Source organism: Cariama cristata, unplaced genomic scaffold (assembly GCF_000690535.1).
Source record: "Cariama cristata isolate BGI_N322 unplaced genomic scaffold, ASM69053v1 scaffold45753, whole genome shotgun sequence".
NCBI classification, from domain to species: Eukaryota; Metazoa; Chordata; class Aves; order Cariamiformes; family Cariamidae; genus Cariama; species Cariama cristata.
In genome coordinates, this window is record NW_009608647.1 from 1,126 (window position 1) to 17,916 (window position 16,791).

The following is a 16,791-nucleotide window of genomic DNA, read 5'->3' on the forward strand; positions in this document are numbered from 1 at the left end:
GGTTTGTGCGTGCTTTACTTAGTGTGAGAAAATACTATGCCTTTTCACTCAAAAGAGAATTGTTGTCTTGTGCATGGCATGAGATGCACATGCCATTGGTGATGGACACTTGTGCACATGGATCGAGAGGATGTTCTGCATGGAGATGAAGAATTCTGTCATCTTGGGTGGATGAGGCAGAATCAACCTGCAGAAAGGTTTTAAACCCATCTTTCTTCTTAATTTTGGAACTTGTCAAGGGAGAGAAGAAAGGAAGTTAAATTTATTGATACACCAAAAAAACTAAGAAGCACAACAGATTTCCTAGGACCTCAGTAAATCAATTCTATATAGCATACCCTCAACTGGCTTTGTAGCTGTGGCCATGTGAATGTGCCATTACTATCTTATAGTTCCTTTTGTATGTGCAGCTACACTTGTGCTTCCTTCTGGAGCTTTGCACTGTGTTCCTCTGGCTTCACAGAGGCAGTAATACAAACAAAATGTATTCCTGTTACTGGCCTTCCTTTCCTTCCTGACTTGTGAGAAGCAGTGGCACTAATATAGTTTATGATTCCATGCTGTCTATCCCAATTATGCAGTACTTCTGCTTCAGTCAGACCAAGGTGAAGCTTTCCAAATCCCTATTTTCCCTGCAGATGGCAGGAGACCATTGCTTGCTCTGTCCTTGGATCAAGATCAATAAGACCTGTCGGACAATTCAGCATTTTTTTTCCAACCTAGCTACAATGGCACCTTATATTGCTGATTTGCAGAATTCATTTCCCAGTTTGTTAGCTGGCAGTTCTTAGCACAGATACTATTTTAATTTAGATCTACATTCTGATAAGTGAGTGGCAATATATCTTGGATACCAGCTACTAACAACTAGGTTCTTTACCCCAATGTATCTCAGCTGCAAGAGCATCCTTAAAGCTGCTGGCAGAGGGTATGCTGGAGGGAAGTTGGTTGTATGACAGCCAGTTCATCTCTGGCGGCCACCTGAGTTGGTGTCTTGTTTACCACTTCATGTAGAGATAATAAAATAAGACATTGCTCTGCTGATTGAGGGAGATAACTAATTCCCTATGTCCAGCGAGCTCTGAAATTCTGCAACCTGGATCAAGAGACTCAGGGTTCAATTGACTTAAAAACCCTTGTAGTTGAAATGATGGGTCTTTCCCTTTTTATGCTTTCGAGAGAGGCTGTGTGACTTGTGGTATGCTTTACAGAAGGGAAGGAGTTACGGACTGAGGCAGAAATAGCTAGACTAGATGAACCCACAGGGCCAGTTTTGTGTTGATATTTTTGGGGACATGAGGAGACTGGTTCTGTAAGATGCTGGAGGGAGATCTCATAGATTCCCAAACAGTGGTAAGCTGCTGTGAAATTTCTCAGCTGTGTGGGGAGGAGCCACACATCTTCCACAGCCAGGCCAAGCTGGAGCAGAGTTTCACCCAGGCATTTGTAGCACATCTTGGATATGTACTGTGAAAGAATGAAAATATCAAGGAAATTGCTAGGTCTGTGATTCTTAATACACAGAGATATAAGTTTAGAAACCTGAAGCTTCATCTAGGAGGAGAATGAGAACTTAACGCCCTGGGGACTGCAACACTGTTCAGTCAAGCAGAGGAAAGAAGAAAATAACTGAGTGGGTGGGATTTTCCTTGAGATGTGGGGGAGGAAAAGACTGAGAGAGTCTGGCTGCTTCTACAGAGCAATCAGAGACTGCTTCACACACTTACCTGGTGGTTTTCATATACATTAGAAAGCTTAGTGGAAGTGTCCAAAGGCCACCAGATCTGTATGATTTGGGGGATGGAGGGAAATAAGAGGCATCTGAAGAGGAAGGTAGATGAGAGGGGAGTAAGGAGGCAGTGGCAGCTGAGGCACTGGTATGGCAGGCAGGAGGAGCACATCACTTGCATCCCCAGAAGAGGGGACTGTCTTTATAGACAGCTGCTGTGGTGAGCCTGGATCTGTTCATTTCGTACTCACTCCTTTATATAATCTGTGTTCTCAATGAGTAGATAGCGACTGTGTAGGCTCTGTGGCTTTTCTTCTGGCATATGTCCTGGGTTTTGTGGGCTGCGTCAATCCTTGCTGTTAGATTTTTATTTTTTTTTCACTTCAGTCCTGACAGTAAACTGTAATTTAGTGGATAGTGCTGCTGAAACTGAAATGCCTTATAAGGATACCAGTTTCCTGAATACCTAAAACAATAGCAGCAAAAAAAAGGATCTTACTTGCTTTGGGGTCCAAAAACTTTCAAAGATTTTTTTTTTCAATTTTTTTTTTTTTTTTTTTTAGGTTTGACTATAAATAGCCCTCTAGATCTGGGCAAAATCATTCTGAGAATAGTACATGGTATTTTGTGGGATTTGAAGGCTTGAAGTGGTACCTGATCGTTAGCACTCGTCATGAATAGCACGCAGGTTCCTAGCTGCTCTGTGAAACCCATGAGCCTGATGAAACCTATGGAGGCACGATGTGTTTTGTTCCATCTTGAACCTGCTAGTTTCAGGGGGTCATATAATGAAATGAGATTGTGACAGGTGGAGGTTGAGGATATGGTAAAGCCTAGCACGTTGTCAACAGCGATACCTTTTATAGCACCTCTCCTATGGATTAGACGTCTAGTGAGTTCTCTTGCATCTTACACCCCTCATGTGTTTCCACTTGCTAGATTTGTCCACAACAATGGAGAGATCTAACTTTTCTCTCTCCTTTTTTTTTTCCTTTTCCAGGGAAGCTGGCAAACATCAGGCTACAGAGCGCAGCAGTGCCGGACAGCCCTTTTCCACAAAGAGGAAGAAATTGCTGTGCTCAGGTCCTCACCTTTCATCAGTGATAGTGATGCAAGTTCCAGGAGTTTCTGTGATAATTTTCTCTATGATCTCTTCTTGCTGACGTTTGCCCCAGTGTTGGGCACAAAGAGGAAGGATGCTGAAGAATGGGTACCCCCTTTTTGGCATTCAGAACATGGGCACTTGTGTAAAGGTATGTGATGCTCTTTGGTTGGAGGGATGGAATATCTGTGGAGGCCAGCAAAGGGGATTTGCTGGGCTGGAAAGTCATGGCTATTGTTGGGGGGAAATACCTCATTTAAGCTTTCTGCATGCTGATGTCCATTGCTGCTGCTGTTGAGATGACTGATGAATAACTCCTCTTTTGTGCTTGCTAAAAAAAAAAAAAAAGGCAGCTTGAATGCACAATGTAGCTTCTCACTAACTGAATGGTGACATGGCGAGCTATATTGTATGCATTAGTGTATGCCAAATTGTTTGTCTAATTGTCACACATGTTCCTTGCTGCTGCTCTTGTTCCATCTGTCAGCTATGTGTTATCAATCAAACAGCATGTTGTTCTGGCGTGGTCTTTTTACTACATGTTTGTTTAGCAGTCCCCTCAGTGAGAAATTTATTCTAGATTGGTGTCTCTAAAAATTGCTATAATCTTAATAGTGTACAAAAGCAAGGTTTCAGCTTGTGTGTTAATCAGTGAGAGTTTCAGTGGAGAGGCTCCACTTTGCAGAATTGAGTAGGAAGATACAGGTGGACTGTTTTCCAGTTGCATTCATACTTTGCTTAGTAGAGTTACAGGGCAAAAAATGGATTCAGCTCTGCCCCAGAAGAATTTTGTTTGCTCTGAACAAATGGGGATGGTCTTGTCTGCAACCCTCTTATTCTATAGCTTTTTCTTCTAAGATTGCTGGTTGAGGGTCAGTTTCCCTCCAGTTTGGTGGTGGCTCTGTGATGTGCTTTCATGGCAGACTAGAAGTTAACTTTGTGACGTGCAGAAGCAAGTAGGTGTGAGAGTTTGGATGAGTGGCTTTTGGCTGCTGCTGTCAAAGTTGGTGATCCTGCAAAAATTAACTCCTTCTTGCAGTACCCAGAGCCCGCTCTCACTGTTTTCTGAGGATAATATGTTGTCCTTATAGATCCCTAAATCTCGGTGGGAATCTCTGATGGAGGGAGAACTGTGCCTTGTAGCATGCTGTGCTGTTTGCATATTTCACAGTCGTAGGGAACAATGCTTTAAGGATGTCAATGAAGAGGAAGATAGATAATCGATAGGTATTTGTCTGAGGAATCCTAGATTAAATTTAGGTCAATCTGTGTGAGGAAGAGTCGTTGGATTGGACTTGGCCTATTTTGTGTTCTAGATGCAGCTGTGATCCTCGGCTGTGTGTCTCACCGAAGGGACCTGATGTTTTACATTATTGGTAAGTGAAGGAAAGGCTGCCATTGTATTTGTTGACCTCTTCATAGGCTTTAGAAGGGTTTCTTGAAAGCCTCTGCTTTCATGTTAGTTCGGAGTCTACCTAACAAACATGAAGTTACTGTCACCCTGCGCTGTGCCCTCCACCTGGCAGGCTTGCCTCTCCACCATTCTTCTTGTTCCTAAAGTCCTTCCATTGACGTCATTCCTAAGCCATCCCCTTATTTTTTCTTTTGAGAACTAGTGCAGGGTTGTTGCCTCCGTGATGCTTCTTAATCCAGCCTTAATGTGATGTGCAGGGGTTGTGTGGTTATATGACTGTTTCCCTTAAAGAAATCTCTGTAGTTCTAATTTGCAATTCAAAGGGAATTCCATGCTTCTGTTGGGATGTCTGCTAGCCATACCTGAGACTCTGTACCGCCTTTACCTATTTCCTCTGTTTGCAGTCATTTGCAAAGTTTTAAGGGACTTACTATTCTCTAACCTTACTTGTAGCGTAACCCAAACCATAAATGTTCACAATAGCTTCTGCCTTAAACACCTAATCTGCAGTTGAGTAGAATGTCATTAATGAAAGGCATCTTGGGCTGATCTAGAGGGGATTTTTGTGCCTGACTCAGCCATGCTGCTGCAACCACCCTCTGTTCTCTCCTTGCTGCAGGTGGGATCACGGTATCTGTGGTAGCTTTCTTCTTCACCATTAAGTTCCTGTTTGAGCTTGCCGCACGTATAGTCAGCTTCCTTCAGCATGAGGACCGGGAACGCCGAGGGGAGAGAACTATTTATGACTACGTGCGAGGCAACTACTTGGATCCCCGGTCCTGCAAAATCTCATGGGATTGGAAGGACCCCTATGAGGTGGGCCATAGCATGGCCTTCCGAGTGCATGTAAGGGAATATTTCTATTTCCATGCAGCTTTGGGGGCAGGAACTGAGGTCTGTGTTAGGGTTGGGCTCTTCAAATGGTTTTTGTTGGGGCCAAGCTGGAGGTAACTTAGGAGTAGGGAAGCTATCTGTTTGTCTTCTGCCCCCTGTAACTGCGTTGCAGAACTCTGTAAGTGCATGTCTGAGGTTTGCACTGCTTAAAATCTTATCTCCCTCTCTTTAGAATCCTCTGAAGAGCCGGAGGAGACCAGGCTTATCCTATCTACTGCTTCCTTTACTGGGAAGTGAGTGGGCTGAGCCTTGCCTTCAACAGACTTGGTGCTATCTTTTGGTTGTGTATCTGAAGTTGGGAGCGTGGGAGTGGGCATTTTGCCAACCCAAGAGCTGTAAAGCTTCATGGCTGCTCCCTGTTCCTCCAAAATTGAGTGTTATTCTGTCTGACCTGGAAAAGCCTGCCGAGGACTCTTGTTTCCCTCCGATCCCAAAAAGCCAAGTCTAGGGGAATGGGACAAGTATGCAAATAAGATGGATGAGGGGCCTGAACACTGGGAGTTTGGAGCTACATGGAGAAAGTTTGAACAGGTTTTGCTGTGCTCATGTGCCCACATTTCTGCCCCACCTTCCCCACCCAGAAGGGTGTCAAAATAAGAAGAAAGCTTCAGCTAGGTTGCCATACCCATCCCTCTCGGGAAGGTGAGGAAAACCCTTCTGCCTGAGGGTGAATGCGGAGTTCTGACTCCAGGGCAGGCAGTGAAAAAGAGCTGAGGGGAAAGGGGCTTGTTCTGTTCCTGCTGTTTAAATTTATTCCCTTCATCTTACTGACTCTCACTCATGGCAGCTCCAGCAATGTGCCCTTCCACTTCATCCTTGTCTCCCATTTGCTTAGCCCTTTATTCATCAACAGTAGCTTTTGCATGCACTCATTTCTATCCCTGACAGCCAAGATACATACTACCTCAGGCCCCACACCCTTCCTTATTTAGAAACAGGGAATAATAGTAACCTTTTGCTGACTGCAGGCTGATTGCAGATGGCAGGCAGGATCTGGCCCACAGGCTGCGGGCTGTTGAAGAGCCATGCACATAGGGTTTCAGGGTGTAATTCTTTCCTTATAAGGAAGTACTGGTCGAGGTATATTACCTTCTGAAATTGTCCGGCAGATCACTTCTGTGACTGAGCTGCCTGTGATTTTATCTAACACATTGTTTTCATGCTGATGCTTCTTATCAGTACAGACTGGGTCAGCTCCTTAAGTCAGCATCTTCTCCACATTGTTTTCTGTGACAAATTGGTGAGAGCTTTTCCAGAGCTTAGCTGTACAAACAGACAAGATCTGCTTGTTTCTCTGAAAGGATGTGGCTTTGCTTTTTTTCCTTTCGGTAGTGAGTTCTCTTGGTTTCTGCTCTGATATTGTCGTAACATTGCAGAGAAGAAATGCCTAGAGGCATGTTCTTTTCTGGGCACTCATTTGAACCCCAGCACAAAAGAGAATGAGGCTGTTCCACGGCCACTTGTGCTCCGTTCACCTCAGAGAACACAGCCTATGCGACAGAGCTGGCTGTTAATTTTTTTTCCTTTGCTGAGCTGGGGTTCTTCCCCTCATTTCCCCAAGGCAACTTGCTTTCTCTTCGTCTGTGCACTGCATATTTTTGCTGACCTGGACTTCTCCATTTCCCATGCAGTTATTCTATAAAAATGGGCAACCCTTCCCTGCTCACCGGCCTGTGGGGCTCCGAGTTCACATCTGCCATGTGGAGCTAGCAATTGATATTCCTGTAACCCAGGAAGTTCTTCAGGAGCCTAATTCCAATGTGGTGAAAGTGGCCTTCACTGTGCGCAGGGCTGGGAGATATGAGATCACTGTAAAACTCGGTGGCTTGAATGTGGCCTACAGCCCCTACTACAAGGTGTTCCAGCCAGGTAAGGTCTAAGTGGCCCTCTAATGATTCAAAGTAGATTTGGAGGTATTGGTGGCATTTAGGTAAATGTGTTTCCAGCTAAAATAGGTAGGTGACAAGGAAAGGGTTACCCTTTACCATTTCCTTCTTGCCATGTGTAGATCTCAGCAATAGACCCATGGCTAAAACATACTTGTGACTACCAGTACATGGCAAAATAGCAACTATCTTACAGAATAAGTCACTAGTGTTGCTAAAACTCCCTAACCACTTGTGTCATTTTCTCTGTTTTGTAGTAACTTCTTCATGATCCATCTAGTAGTCAGAGAGTGCCTTTTGTGAAAGTGCTGAGTTATTTGTGTCTGAATTGGAAATGCTGTCATGATTTGACTCTTCCTCTTTTGAATAACCTACTCTATTCCTTTAAGCTCCTGGAGCAGTTGATACCTTTGATTATATACTTATTTAAAAACATTTCCTTTTTATCCTTTTTAAATTTGTTTCCTTTACTTTTGTTTTTTGACCCCAATTGGCATTTTTTATATTTCACATATGTGTTCATTGAAAGTACCTCTATTCTGTTGCATTGTGAATAGATACAAAGCTTGCTAAGATACCCTTTCAGAAAGAGGAAGCTCAGATTTAATTCAGATACCCTCCAGGCTAAAATTTGTTTGGTAAGCTGAATTTGCAGGTTTCCTTGGATGTCAGCTGGCTTGTACTTTGTATGTGCAGTGGGAGCAAGTTCTTGAGCTGAAGGTTAGAATCGTGGAAAAAGCATTCTTTAGAGGGCTAGTAACTCAGTTTGCTTTATCAGTACCAAGTTTCTGACCCAAGGCAAATCCAGTGCACCGCACCATGTATTTCAGTGCACAGATACTTTAGTTTTTGAATGTAGGGGCACAAAATGTGTTTGGATTTGATCCATTTTCAAGGGCATTGTGCCTCTAGTTGCTTTTCCTTTGCAATTTGTAGCTTCACCTTGGAATTTGTTTGACTCTAAACTGTTGTTGTCTGCTTCAGGGATGGTGGTTCCCTCCAAAACCAAAATTGTCTGCCATTTCTCCACTCTGGTGCTGACCTGTGGGCAGCAGCACACTCTGCAGATAGTTCCCAGAGATGAGTATGACAATCCCACCAGCAATTCTGTGTCCCTGATAGATGAGCACAATTACAGTCTCTCCATCCATGAGGTGAGTGAACCTCATCCCTTGCTGCTTAACTTCAGGTGAGCTAGAAAGCCCCCTTTATTAATTTATTTTCTGTGTAGCTGGGTCCTCAAGAAGAAGAGAGCTCTGACGTTGTGTTTGAGAAGTCTGTGGTGTCCAATCGGCAGACTTGTGAAGTGTTCTTCCGACTCACCTTGCACTGTAGGGGATGTTTCCATGCCTGCATCTCCTACCAGAACCAGCCCATAAGCAATGGTGATTTTGACATCATTGTTCTAAGTGGTGAGTCAAGACCTACTCAGTATTTATTCTCCAGGTGAAAGCATCCTCTCACAGGATGCTTTGCACATTTGTAGCAGAGCTAAATGTGGCTTTCCTGCAGGCTAGCCATGCTTAATTGCTCAAGGAATGCCTAATAATTTAAAAATGCTAAGGTAAATGAATTTGCTGCTGACAAGGAAGATCTCTGAAGGCTGATACTCTGTTCCATCAGCAGATAGAAGCATGTGCGTTTTTCCCCCTCTCTCAGGAGGTCTACCTCTGAAATTAGGCAGTTTTTATTGCTTGCTAGTACTTGGCATCTGAGCCATACTGGAAGTGGGCCAGTCATGTATTGTATGTTAAGCTATATGGATAGAGAACAGTGCATGTAACCTATGTGCTTTTTTACAATTGTGTAATTCCTGGTTTCTTCAGGAGTGAGCCAGTCTGCAGTGTGGCTGTCAAGTGGCTACGCATTCAGGCTGATGCTTGGAGAGAGAGGTTCTGTATGCCTTTTTCCTTTTTTCTTCAACCATTCACTGTCTGAAGCCAGGTCAGACAAACTGCTGTCTTGAAGTTTTTTCATCACACTCTTGGGTTCTTTTTATCAGAGTTGCACTTGATCAGATTTTCCTTTGGATGTGTAGCCTTTTCTTTAAAATTATAGTAACTGATTTGGTGGTGATCTGTGGATTCTTTACTTTTTGATTCTGGTATTCATTAATTTACGCAACTCTTTTGTATCTATTTCCCTCAGAGAATGAAAAGAACATTGTAGAACGCAATGTGTCCACCTCAGGTGTCAGTATTTACTTTGAAGCCTACCTTTATGATGCTCCTAGTTATACCAACACTCAGTGGCAACTTCCACCAACGCATCTGAGCTCCTCCCAGCGCCGTCCTTCTACTGCAACTGAGGATGAAGACGAAGATTCTCCCTCTGACAGCCTAACCCCTGAGAAAGTGAAAAAACCTAAAAAAGTGTACTGCTATGTGTCACCTAAGGTAGATTTCACAAAGTCACCACTCTTGAGTACATGTTTAAAGTACACTGCAACTGAAGAGCTTCCTTGTGCCCTATATCTTAGCTCCAGATTTAGGTGCCTCAGATTTGGTTTAAAAAGGTTTGCCTAAGGCTAGACAGCAAACGTGGAGCTAATGACTGAGAATAACATTAAAATAATCCTTGAAGTTTTAGGACTCCATGAGTCTTTCTAGATCTGATCCAAAGCCTACTGGGAATTTTCTCACTGATTGTTCAATAGATATTCTGTTTGCCTTTCATTTTCTCTGGTCAGGTCAGACCTGCAATTCCCTTTCTCAGTTTCCATTATCTGTAGATCGAAACTTAGAGGGAAACATTTCTCAGATTTTATGTCTTTGTCCTGTTTCCTGAATGTTGCGGGGCGGGGGTGGAAATGGTCAGAGAACAAAGGGTAAATGTGTAAGTAGAAGAAACAGGATTCAGGCAAGTCAAGAGAAACCAAGGATTCTCTTATAGTAACAATATGTTAACAGAAATGATTGCCCCTTATTATTGTTTATGAGCATTCAGGGAAACTAGAAAGAAAATTCCAGTAAATCTACTAATAAATCTAAATTCACTTTGTTAATCTATCGATCTGAATGCATTCTGAAAAATGCGGTGATAAATATCAAAGTGAAAGACTAATCCAGGAGTTCCTTTCCTGATAAAGAGAGAAAAAGGGCTGTGAAATGGTTATAGGATGGAGGGTGTTACTAGAGATTTCTAAATCTCTGTTGCATGCTGCTCTAAGAACTGACTTTGAGAATGAGTGCTGGGTCCTTATGAGCTTGGCATCGTTTCATCCTTGGAGTATTGTTCTGGACTTCTGTACTCTTTCCTATTGCATTACCTGGTAAAGGAGATTACCAGAAGCAGGTACTGTTGCACACTCTCTTTAGGTGCCAAAGTTGTTAATGTGATTTTGATGCTTCCATAATTGTATCCATGGATATCTGTATATATACCTAGAGCATCTGTCCTGTGCAGTAGAGAAGTGTTATTATGCTGTTATTTTTTTACGGGGTTGCTGTTCATATTTGCTTTGTTTCTGGAGAAATGCTGCTTGTCATTTTTCCCAGTCATTGCAGCTAGAACAGGATTGTGCAGGAAATCGTTTTGTGTTTCGTCTAAAGATGCTAGAATTTCATCTTAGCTTGGTCTCCAGAAGGCAATAGTTCCACAGTTAGTAGTTATTTGTTCTGGCAGAAATACACTGAGAATAAATTTCTGCAAATCTCCTGGATTTAGCAATTGCAAGTGCTGTTTAAAAGTTGTTTGAGATGGTTGTGAAATTTAGGTAGTAGTAGCAATAGCTCCGTTAGTGTGACTTTTTCCAAAAACTCTTTGTCAGTGCATTGCAATCTTGTCCTCAGTTCAGCCTCTCAAGTGTACTTAACATTACCTTCTAATTAGACAGGTGATACTCTACTGAACACAATGGCTTACTGCTGTAAAATCTGTGTCATGCTGGGGTCCCACATGCATTGTAAATGCGCACAGTAAAGTCTTAGTGACAAGTTGCTTACAGTTCTGTACAGCTTTAAAGGTTTTCATGTATTGTGCCAGAAGAAGATGTCACCAAATGTTGCAGAAACCTGTCCCTGGGGTTGTAGGGAGGTCTGGCCTTATGAATCTGTCCTGTGCCTCATGTGTTTCAGGGACAACCCTTAACAGATGTGTGATCTTTAACATTTTCTTTTCCTTGTGGTTACTCAGCAATTCTCAGTGAAAGAATTTTACCTGAAGATCATTCCATGGCGCCTTTTCACCTTTAGAGTATGTCCTGGCACAAAGGTGAGCCTCTTTTCGTGTAGTTGTCACTGCACCTCCATGTTGTTAGCTTGTAGTCCTTGTGAATAACAGTCTGATTTTTCCTTTTGGAGAGAAGGGCTTCCACCCACAGAGCAACCTTTTGTTGTGTAAAATTCAACTCTGGAATTCCCTCTCATTCATGTGCCTAAATTCTGCTAATATTTATGAATAGGAGCCAGTTGTATCACTCCTTCCTGCCTTTTGTCCTATTGCTAGGCAAAAATCTTGATTCTTTCTGCGTTTCTCTTGTTTATTTTCCTCATAATTTTGCCAAAATGCTGTGATTGTGTCCACTGAAGCCCCTAGGCTAGGGTGTGAAGTTTGAAACAGCCTCTTGACTGAAGTCTGGATACTGGAAATGGTGTTCCTGTTAACTGCATCTGCATTGGGTGAGCAGAGAAAGTCTTAGAGTGCAGGTGGTGTTGCTCTGTCTACTGAACATACTGTGCCTTCTGTATGATGGGTTTACCCTTTCTTGCATCTTTTTGCTGCTAGTTTTCATACCTTGGTCCTGACCCTGTGCACAAATTACTGACACTGGTGGTGGATGATGGGATCCAACCCCCTGTGGAGCTCAGCTGCAAGGAGAGAAACATCTTGGCAGCCACTTTCATTCGCTCTCTGCATAAAAACATAGGTAAAGGGGCAGTGAGGTGGGTACAGTAGTCAGGAAGTTAGCACTTGAGTCTGCTAGTTTTTCCTGGGGAGTGAAGATTGCTAGCACTGAATGACCTCTGATGAGAGCTCTGATTCCTGGAGTCTTATATTCTGTTCCTGTTGATGCTTCCAGTGAATGTATTTCGTCATGCCAGCTGTTCCTTTTCAGTTGGGCTTTTCTGTCAGGCTCTTTGAAAGCACATCCACGAGTATCTGAATGTCAGCAAGACTAACTGCAAACTGCCTTTAGAGTTCTGTCTCTAAACCTTGCTGTAATAAACTCATCCTTGGGCTGTGAAGCTGGTCTGTGCAGTTAGTCTTAGGAATGCCTTCTAGATGTTCGAGGTGCTGACAGCTCAAGCCTGACCCAAATTATCACTGTACTTAGGAGGCTCGGAGACCTTCCAGGACAAAGTGAACTTCTTTCAGCGAGAGCTACGTCAGGTGCATATGAAAAGACCTCATTCAAAGGTCACGCTGAAAGTCAGCCGTCACTGCCTGCTGGAGTCGGTGAGTGCATAGGTCACTTCACTTAAGCCTCATGCTTCCTCCATCCTTTTTCTTCTGCTCAGTGCCTAAAGAAATCCAAACTGGCATTTGCTAGGGCAACCACGCTAAAAATTATTAGTCCTTCTATTTCAAGGCAGATGCCAGTAGACAGCTTGAGACAAGGAGAAAAAAAAAAAAAAAAAGAAGAGGTAGCTCCTCTGTGTTCAGGTTTGGTATTGTGTGGGATGTGGTGTTCCTTCTTATCTACAGCTGGTAAGATCAGATCAGTTTCTTAAGTAATTACAAAACTTCAGCTCTGATAAATTTTTAAGGAACTTGTTGCAGAATAAATCAAGACCTGAGAGGTGTCTAGGGTAAATGCATGCATACCCTGTAAAAGCTAGAAATCTACTACTGTTATTTTGTCCCCACTTTACATTGGAACCTGAGGCCCAGAGTGAGACTATCTACCTGGACCAGATTTGGGAGCAGAACCTAGAGCTCCTGAGTCTTTATCTACTGTTTTTCTGGTACAGAGCCATTCAGTGAGATCAGCTGTCAAGTCAGATGTTACTGTACTGCATGCATGAAACACTTCCATTGACAGGCTTCTAGTAGTGATTCAGTGTGATTGTAAAATATTCTGTAGAGCCCTTGAGTTAAGTCTTCACCAGTGCTGACCTGAACTGATGTGTTTCCAAAAGTGAACTTAAGGAAGAGTCGGTCATATAATACAGTTCTTAACTGACATGCTAAATGCTGTGTACACAGGGCAGGCAATTATCTTGACTTATTGTTTCCATATGTGTCTCACAACAGTAATGTTGTAAAGATGGAAAGGAACATTTTTGGGGAAAGCAGGAGTGGCTGGGATTTCCCTTCATTTACATTCAGTAAATCCATGTTTTGGAATATTTTTCTGCACGTATGAGCTTGCAGTGTTTATGAGATTGTTTCAGTTAATAGCTTGCTACAAAATCACTTCACTTTTAAACAGTATTTCCGTGATTGTTTTTTCCCTGCTATTTTGGAAATTCCTGCACTGTCGTGAGCACTGATGTTACAGCCTAGTAAGATAAATTAAGTGCCATAATAATAATAATAAATGTAAGCTTTAGTGTCCAAGGTTGACAGGCCTAATGAATGTGACCAGTGTGTTTAGCCCAGAGGCATGACTAGCATGATGCTCTAACCTGTTTGAAGATCAGCTAAGCCACAGCTACCTCTATGACTGAGGACTGCTGTTGTGTAGCTTTTTTAAATTTTCTTTAATTGGAATCCAGAATCAGGACACAGGAAGTTCTAGGCACTTCAGATATTTTGTTACTTCTTTGCATCGTGACTTGCTTTAAGTACGAACTCGGTGAACCATTCAAGCTATTTTCTAATGCTCTCTGAAATGTTCCCATTTTAAATCTAACTCGTGGGCTGAGAGTGCTTTACAGAAATTGCTTCTTCCCACAGGCATTTTAGTACTTTAAACAATACTGTACTGCAGCCTTGAGAGAGATACATCTGTGCCGTGCTAAGACCTCACACTGGTTTTAAGATGAGCTGTATTTATGTGGATAATGTGTCCCAAAATAGAAAATGAGGAATTGGCTTCGGACAAATAGAATTACACCTTAGGAGTTCCTAATTCTCAGCTTCTATACTTCAGAGTACTAGACTGTTTCTTTTTTTTTGTGTGTTGCTTAAATTGCCCATCCACATGTGCAGGATTGTGTATTGGTTATGGGGTGCCAAGTAGTTGTGGCTGCTGCTATTTTCTTTTCTCTTTTTGTTTTTTTTTTTCAGTCTTTTAAAGCAACACGAAATTTTTCTGTTTCTGACTGGAGCAAAAACTTTGAAGTCATTTTTCAAGATGAAGAAGGTGAGTTATCCTGTGAATGTATTTGAGAAAGAAGCGAAAGGAATGATGGTGAAGCAGTTTTACTCTGAAATTCTGGTTTCTTGCAGTATGTCTATCCTTTGTGGCTTTCCAGCCCTTTCATTCTCTCACAGATGTTAGTGAATTATCTTGCTGGTGCTATTCTATCCCTACTTTACGTAGGGACCTGAGGCCCAAGTGAAAAATTTTAGGACTAGGTTTGGGAGCAGAACCTAGTCTACTGCTTTCTTGCTATGGAGCTGTTCCCTGCGATGAGTGCTCATGTCAGGTAATACTGAGCAGCATGCATGAAATTCTTGAGTTGATGACCCATAGATGACCAAACTTGTTTTATCTTGTAGCTCTGGACTGGGGAGGTCCACGCAGAGAGTGGTTTGAGCTCATCTGTAAGGCGTTATTTGATACCACCAGTCAACTCTTTACCCGCTTTAGTGATAACAACCAGGCCTTGGTGAGTCTGCAGTTTCTATGCTGAATGCACAGAAATGTGTGCCTTGATGTGCTGATGGTTAAATAATGCTGCTACTATTGTAGTATGCAACCTTACCCATTCTTTAGCTTGCCTGCACAGTTGCTTCCAGTGCCTTTTTCAAAGCTTTGCTTAATGATCTTAACCCATTGAAGTGTCAAAGAACTGACTGAATGAACAGCAGAGGGTGGCCGGTCAGCAGGGAAGGCTGCATTTCTGGGCAAGAGGAGGTGGCATCAGAGCGTCTAGAGGTTTTGTTGGGTCTGAATGTTTCAAAATCGATTTCTACTCTCGTACAGCTTCTGGCCTGTGCATGTGAAACATTTTGTATTCTTCCTAGGCAGGCTCAGGTATTTTATTTCTATTGTGTGGCTTTGAGGATGTTACACTAAAGCTCCTGGGGCAGCCTGAGAGATGCAGTGACTTGAACTGGTCCTGTACTTGCGGTTTGTGCTAGTCTTGTCTGGTACTTGGGTATTTTATCTTGCTTCCTCTTTGCAGGTGCATCCAAATCCAGGGCGTCCCACATATTTACGACTCAAAGTGTATGAATTTGCAGGACGACTAGTAGGAAAGTGTCTTTACGAATCATCTCTGGGAGGTGCTTACAAACAACTGGTTCGAGCTCGCTTCACCCGATCCTTCCTGGCTCAGATCATAGGACTCCGTATGCATTACAAGGTAAAGCTTCCCAGCCTTGTCTAAAGCCTGTACTCGTCTGGGAAGAGGTTGAATGTTGGTGTAGTAGAAGCAGATCCAGAGTCCTGGTTAACAATGTATGGTGGTTTTTTTTTTTTTTTTTTATTCTTCCCTCCATGTCGTTGCTTTCCTTTTCTTTCACATAGTATTTTGAAACGGATGACCCAGAATTCTACAAATCCAAAGTTTGTTTCATACTGAACAATGATGTGAGTGAGATGGATCTGGTCTTTGCTGAAGAGAAGTATAGCAAAACAGGACAGCTGGAGAAGGTGAGGGAGGCAGTTCCTGAAGGTGGGACAGTTTTTACTCCTTCTGCCTGTAGCAGGGGAGGCAGAGAACTCTGCTATGTGTCCCAGAAAATCGAGCTTACTGTGGGCAGTAGCTCCTCGCTTGGGTTTGTTCTGGTTGGGAGTTCAGGTTTGGGGAGTGCTGCTGGTCACACTCGCATCAAGTGTTCTCCTGTTTTCAGGTGGTGGAACTGATGACAGGAGGGGCTCAAGTACCAGTGACCAACGAAAACAAAATCTTGTATTTAAATCTGCTTGCACAATACAGGCTGGCAAATCAGGTTAGAGAGGAGGTGGATCACTTCCTGAAAGGTAACACGCTGTCTGCTCCCTGCTCCTTTCTGCCTTTATGTCCCAGGCGATAGCACTTGCTGCTCTTCTCCCATCTTCTCTTCCAGGTCTTAACGAGTTAGTTCCTGAGAACCTCCTGGCTATTTTTGATGAGAATGAGCTTGAGGTAATTGCTGCCTCCCTAAGCATCTCTACCCTTACTTCCCCTCCTCTCTGACAAATGAAACGCTTTCTGAATCTGGCATTAAGCCAAAATATTTCTTCTCTAAGCATTTTAAACTTTTGTAATTTGCACAGTAGCTGTTGCCTTGTTTCCTGGACTCCTGACTTTCTGACTGCAGTCTCTTGCCTTTCAGTTGCTTATGTGCGGTACTGGAGATATCAGTGTCTGCGACTTCAAGGCACATGCTGTAGTGGTAGGAGGATCTTGGCATTTCCGTGAGAAGGTAAGTGAAAGGGTTTCCTCCCTCCTGGTTGCTGAAACCAGTTATTCCAACTACAGCAGAAGACTTAAACTGGGCACAGATTTCTTGATTGGAATTAGGCTTCTAGAAGGACAAACTGGAAGATTCAGGAGTCAGGAGTAGGACTGCAGGCATTATGAAATAATGTTTCCCTCTAGAGAGATCCTTCATCCTGGCTGACTAGAGGTCATGCTTAATCAGTTACCAGCAGGTAAAAATTAGCAGCAGTGGTCTTTTTAAGAAAATCCAACAAAGCACTAATTAAGAACAGTTCAGCAGGGAATCA

At 42.9% G+C, this 16,791-nt stretch overlaps 1 protein-coding gene across 1 annotated transcript in view; it reads left to right on the plus strand.

Annotated features, from left to right (window-relative positions):
• The first annotated feature begins 2,735 nt into the window (after positions 1-2,735).
• AREL1 (apoptosis resistant E3 ubiquitin protein ligase 1) overlaps positions 2,736-16,791 on the plus strand; it is a 15,742-nt gene continuing 1,686 nt past the window's right edge. Inside the window, exons 1-17 of the mRNA XM_009697206.1 lie at positions 2,736-2,982; positions 4,148-4,207; positions 4,865-5,091; positions 6,771-7,008; positions 8,010-8,179; positions 8,257-8,437; positions 9,174-9,421; positions 11,160-11,237; positions 11,751-11,892; positions 12,301-12,422; positions 14,199-14,274; positions 14,634-14,743; positions 15,263-15,442; positions 15,607-15,732; positions 15,933-16,062; positions 16,149-16,207; positions 16,398-16,487. Of these exons, the coding sequence (XP_009695508.1) occupies positions 4,192-4,207; positions 4,865-5,091; positions 6,771-7,008; positions 8,010-8,179; positions 8,257-8,437; positions 9,174-9,421; positions 11,160-11,237; positions 11,751-11,892; positions 12,301-12,422; positions 14,199-14,274; positions 14,634-14,743; positions 15,263-15,442; positions 15,607-15,732; positions 15,933-16,062; positions 16,149-16,207; positions 16,398-16,487 (2,193 nt within the window). The 5' untranslated portion in view covers positions 2,736-2,982; positions 4,148-4,191. The remainder of the gene's footprint in view (positions 2,983-4,147; positions 4,208-4,864; positions 5,092-6,770; positions 7,009-8,009; positions 8,180-8,256; positions 8,438-9,173; positions 9,422-11,159; positions 11,238-11,750; positions 11,893-12,300; positions 12,423-14,198; positions 14,275-14,633; positions 14,744-15,262; positions 15,443-15,606; positions 15,733-15,932; positions 16,063-16,148; positions 16,208-16,397; positions 16,488-16,791) is intronic.